General features: G+C 43.0%; 1 protein-coding gene across 1 annotated transcript in view; it reads right to left on the bottom strand.

The window, feature by feature from the left end:
• Positions 1–299: 299 nt before the first annotated feature.
• Positions 300–6000, bottom strand: part of LOC124595161 (esterase E4-like) — a 91513-nt gene continuing 85812 nt past the window's right edge. The window contains exons 9-10 of the mRNA XM_047133771.1: positions 894–1023; positions 300–723 (exon numbers count right to left, since the gene is read on the bottom strand). Coding sequence (XP_046989727.1) covers positions 540–723; positions 894–1023 — 314 coding nt within the window. The 3' untranslated portion in view covers positions 300–539. The remainder of the gene's footprint in view (positions 724–893; positions 1024–6000) is intronic.

Raw genomic sequence — 6000 nt, 5'->3', positions numbered from 1 at the left:
TGGTACAGAAACTAAAGAATGACAATCTGGACTACCCGCTATGAAGAGCAATATTTATTTTCCAAATTGAACGTATGAAATATTGTCACTGCTCTTATTAGATATTTTACTGTGTGATTTGATTGTCAGAGACACGGTTAGTAGTGCTCTAAAAGAAGTACGGGAACTTAAACTAATGAGAAATGTCTGTTACGCGACATGGAGACAATGATTTTAGCATACCAGCTGCAAAAGAATTGTCATTAAAGCTTCAGATTTACGAAATGAGGGTACAGTCAGATGAAATACAGACTTCGATCTATTCTACCAACATAAGCAGTTTATTTTTCGCAGTGGTTTACAAGTTTCAAAGTATTTTATAAGATAATGAAGGAATACTGTCGGTAATAATTACACATAATTACACCATAATTCAACATACGGCACCGCACACACTTTCTTGAACCCTGAATACAAATGCAGATACCGCGTTCCTCTGTTCCGTAAAGGTGCAAGTTTCCTTTTCAGTGCGCATTATTGACAGCTTTTGGTGAGTGACGTTACGAAGATGACTTAACACCAGCTTTCTTTTTATGCAGCGCATCCCAGAAATCCATCCTCTCCTTGAACAAATTTTCCTTGATTGCAAGTCCATCGTTCGTTATCTCCAGGTATTGGCAGTGGTCCGCACTCACTGCAGGCCAAGTTACAGAGATAATCTCATCGCCTCCTGGTGTTGGTTTCCTGAAAACGATGAGAAATTGCACAATGTAATTACGAAATCACATCTTCATTACATACCAAAAACCGACTATGTACTGGTTCACAGTAGAAAAAAGTTGATAAACCAGAAAAAAATTCATCTCTACTCAATATAAGTAAATAAGGAATAGCAGTAAATGTAAGTAATTTACCCAGTCTTAGCGAAATTGGTCCAAAGTTTAGTCATTCTGGCGATGACCCTTCCCTCCACACTATTCGGTGGGCTGGGGTTGAGGAGTCCAAAACGAAACAGGTACGGGATATCATCAGCGTGAGCCGCTCCTGCACATAAAAAACCATTTGCTGTCACTGTCATTTCTTTAAGATATCTGATTTCATATAGAAAGGTGGAACACGATCAATCAATGCCGCTAGACAGTATAATTCATGTGGAAACTCACCTAGTACAATAATCCCCTCTCAAGTGGGTGTGTAACTATTTATTCACTAAGCTATTTATTTTTTACTGTTTATCTAGCAAAGCACAGTATCACAAACAGGAATACTTCTCCGATTATTAAGATACAATGTATACTGGAATTTAATGAGATACTGTTTTTGCCCTTGATTTCTGTCCTTGCTCTGTGAAAACCGACTACCTGAATTGAAGTAGACCTGCACTTACGCGGGACAGGTATACGATTTATACAGAAGAAAGGCTATTCACATACCACGTATACTTCCATTCAGCTGTGTTTATTAAATTATTTGCAGTCTATTTCGGATCATCATTGTCTTCCTCATCATTCGCTTCAACACCGTTATTGTTTAGTGCACTTCAGTAACTACATCCTATTAATGCGTTTCGTAACTATGAGAGTTTTGAGTCTTATAGTTAAATGACCTGAGGCATATTTCTAATCCTGTGCTTTTTATACATCATAACACTATTGTAAGACATATTTCTGTTGTCTATCGTCAAACCACAATTAATTAAAATAGGATTGAATAGGAATAATTAATATTTGTCACGTTGGAAATAATTGTGGTAGCAGGGAATATCTGCACCAAAGTATTGTTGATATAATTTTAACAAAGGGCGGGAGAAACCACGTACGGATACATTTTAAGAAAAGAGCTGGAAAGACCGCGCATTGATACATTTTATAATGGTAGCAGGGATTGTCTGCACCAGAAAGCATTGTTGGCAGGAGAAACGGCACTTCAGCGTTCGTAGGAAGTCAGTAGTAAGCGAGAAGTGAAGCGAGAGGTTGAGAGGAGTAGTGTGCCTGCCAGCCACCAGCTATGATTTACAAGAGATTATAAACGGATGTACAGAGACAACAACTATTATCATAAGAGGAACTAATATTATTGAATTATTTTCTTTGCGAAACTCAAGACTACTGAAGGTATGTTTGTGAAATGCTAGTTGTAAGATTATTGTAAAAAGTAAGTCCCATTTGAACGTCTGCAAAATCATTTCATTACCAACAGTAAATATTTGAAGCGTTTTCAGAATAGAATTAATTTTTGCCAGCAATATTGCATTATTGATTATATTCCATCCAAAAAACCATCAACGTAAATCTTTGCAAAATTTTATTGTTGTCAAGAGAAAATTTAACTATGAATTACGTAACTTCTCTCAAATTAATTAAAGAATAACGTGAGCTTTGCTATTAAAGAATAACGTCAGCTTTGGCAATAAATAGAGCCACTTATTATGAAAGCCCACCAGCAGCTAATAGAGGATAGTGAAACAGAGTAAGTATATTCATGTCGCAGTTCGATGTAGCAGTCAGATGGCGATCCAGTAACAGTAAAAAAGGTAAGGAACAGTTTTTGGTTATTGCAGATAACGACTGAGGGCCACGACGACGACACATTCTACACTCCTGGAAATGGAAAAAAAGAACACATTGACACCGGTGTGTCAGACCCACCATACTTGCTCCGGACACTGCGAGAGGGCTGTACAAGCAATGATCACACGCACGGCACAGCGGACACACCAGGAACCGCGGTGTTGGCCGTCGAATGGCGCTAGCTGCGCATCATTTGTGGACCGCCGCCGTCAGTGTCAGCCAGTTTGCCGTGGCATACGGAGCTCCATCGCAGTCTTGAACACTGGTAGCATGCCGCGACAGCGTGGACGTGAACCGTATGTGCAGTTGACGGACTTTGAGCGAGGGCGTATAGTGGGCATGCGGGAGGCCGGGTGGACGTACCGCCGAATTGCTCAACACGTGGGGCGTGAGGTCTCCACAGTACATCGATGTTGTCGCCAGTGGTCGGCGGAAGGTGCACGTGCTCGTCGACCTGGGACCGGACCGCAGCGACGCACGGATGCACGCCAAGACCGTAGGATCCTACGCAGTGCCGTAGGGGACCGCACCGCCACTTCCCAGCAAATTAGGGACACTGTTGCTCCTGGGGTATCGGCGAGGACCATTCGCAACCGTCTCCATGAAGCTGGGCTACGGTACCGCACACCGTTAGGCCGTCTTCCGCTCACGTCCCAACATCGTGCAGCCCGCCTCCAGTGGTGTCGCGACAGGCGTGAATGGAGGGACGAATGGAGACGTGTCGTCTTCAGCGATGAGAGTCGCTTCTGTCTTGGTGCCAATGATGGTCGTATGCGTGTTTGGCGCCGTGCAGGTGAGCGCCACAATCAGGACTGCATACGACCGAGGCACACAGGGCCAACACCCGGCATCATGGTGTGGGGAGCGATCTCCTACACTGGCCGTACACCACTGGTGATCGTCGAGGGGACACTGAATAGTGCACGGTACATCCAAACCGTCATCGAACCCATCGTTCTACCATTCCTAGACCGGCAAGGGAACTTGCTGTTCCAACAGGACAATGCACGTCCGCATGTATCCCGTGCCACCCATTGTGCTCTAGAAGGTGTATGTTAACTACCCTGGCCAGCAAGATCTCCGGATCTGTCCCCCATTGAACATGTTTGGGACTGGATGAAGCGTCGTCTCACGCGGTCTGCACGTCCAGCACGAACGCTGGTCCAACTGAGGCGCCAGGTGGAAATGGCATAGCAAGCCGTTCCACAGGACTACATCCAGCATCTCTACGATCGTCTCCATGGGAGAATAGCAGCCTGCATTGCTGCGAAAGGTGGATATACACTGTACTAGTGCCGACATTGTGCATGCTCTGTTGCCTGTGTCTATGTGCCTGTGGTTCTGTCAGTGTGATCATGTGATTTATCTGACCCCAGGAATGTGTCAATAAAGTTTCCCCTTCCAGGGACAATGAATTCACGGTGTTCTTATTTCAATTTCCAGGAGTGTATGTTTCGTCGGAATAATCAGAAAATCACTTTTAATAAGCAGCAGTTAAATTTATATGCGAAGATTTAGAAAGAGAATAAATTTCAAAGGGAATATTTCATTTGTTGTTATTAAGCAAGAGATAGAAATCCTAAGGGAAGGTTACGTAATATATTGTAAAATGTAAGGTTATCATTAACAAAAGAGGTATAGAGGAGACGGGAGGTTTCACTATTGACAAACATTGTTCTAAAGATCAGCTGCATTATTCTGTAACGTGGTGTTTTCACTCGATCACCTGTTTTTATTCCTCTCCGAGTTAGAAGCTTGTCTCCAAGATTTTGAATGGAAATGTGAAGCTATGCTGGACCCTCTCCTCACTAAATGCAGACACGCCACACAGGGAATAAGAATTACTCGGCTGGCTGCATCTACGATAACCTACAGTAGAGTATCTTCCGAACACGAGCAGCCTTAGGGACGATTAGATTTTAACATCTAGTCAACAAAGACGTTATCAGAGAGGAAACGTAAGGTCGGATTGCAGGAAGGAAAGAAAAAGGTTGTGCCCTGTGAGGTAACGGGCGAGTTGTGGTGCCCTGTAAATAATATATCTTCGAAGTTGGGGCTGCAGCACGGGCCGCTCGACCAGCCGGGGCCCGGCAGCCAACACGTGATGCCGAACGCTAGCCGGACGAGAGAGGCAGCCCCAGCGCATGGTCCAGCCACGTGGCTGGGAATTCCGCTGTGACGAGGACGGTGCTTTGTGTGGATGAAGGAAATGTCTATGCCGGGAGTGCCAAAGATGGCGGACTTTGTGAAACCATAATTAATAGTAGCCAGATGAATCATGATACCTCAAAACGAAACATGTACATTACCATTATTTGCACGACGATTCTGATGGTGTAATCAGAGTTCGATTATCTTCATTACTTTAAAGTTTTATATCTGACGATAAATTATACAAATAACACCCAGCAACGAATTTCCAAAATCTAAGCACTTCATCCCATTTTGTCGATCGCCGTATCTTTAGAAGGCTATTAGTGTAAACCTAAATTAGTATGAATTATAGGCATGTAACTTGAATAGTACACGAGTTATTGGAGGTCAAAGTGGCTGATTACTATCGATCGCGTCCGGCCATAAGTACTCCACAGTTACACGAAAAACGGTAGCAGCATGCTTACAAATACATTTCTTCATCTGTGTCTTTGTTTATATCCGATATATAATATTCATGAAGAAACTTGTTAAATATGTTCTGTGTTTTAAAAAGCACAGAGGCATTAGCCTACTGGCCAACCTTTTGCTCTATTCCTTTGATATGTGTTTATTTAATTTGTTTATGTATCTAATAATGTGTGTTAGAGCGTGTTTATGGTCCAGCTGTAGGAATATTTATTTTATTTCAAGTTATTTAAATGCAAATCCAGTTTTTCGATTGTGCTTCATTATGTTTGTGTGGATATGTTGGCATGGAGACATGGAGTGAGCGCTCTAGGCAATGACAGAGCTCGTTAATAGTGAGACTGTATGGAACTGGGGGAGGAGAATCATTTCGGCCACAGGGCACGCAGTGCCCACGACGGTACGGCACAGGACAGGGGACGGCACGACGCGACGGACGCACAGTTGGCGGAAGGACAGAGTATGGAGCGGTTTGTGCGTGGTCGTGGCAGACAGAAATACTTTGGAGTGCCATCTTGTGCACTTGTGGGATTTCCGTGGCATCCACGGTGAAGATGTAGTGTGCGTTTCGAAGTAAATATCTCGCGAGCTGTGTTGTTGTTCATAACTAATTTCGTGCTGTAAGAATCTATTTTTTCCCTGTTATTCAACTTATATTTATTTAATTGCTGGACCATCGATACCAATAAGTGTTTTGCAGAAATAACCACATTCTCGGAAGTACTTTTACTATCGTACTCATCATCTAAAGTCATTAGGATAATACCTACAAATTTTTTTAATTGCAGTCTTTCATTTATAAATTTATATCTAACATTCATAATTCGCT

The sequence above is a fragment of the Schistocerca americana genome, chromosome 2 (genome assembly GCF_021461395.2).
Source record: "Schistocerca americana isolate TAMUIC-IGC-003095 chromosome 2, iqSchAmer2.1, whole genome shotgun sequence".
Classification (NCBI taxonomy): Eukaryota; Metazoa; Arthropoda; class Insecta; order Orthoptera; family Acrididae; genus Schistocerca; species Schistocerca americana.
The sequence above is the reverse complement of the archived record's forward strand: the minus strand, read 5'-3'. Positions and strand labels throughout refer to the sequence as shown.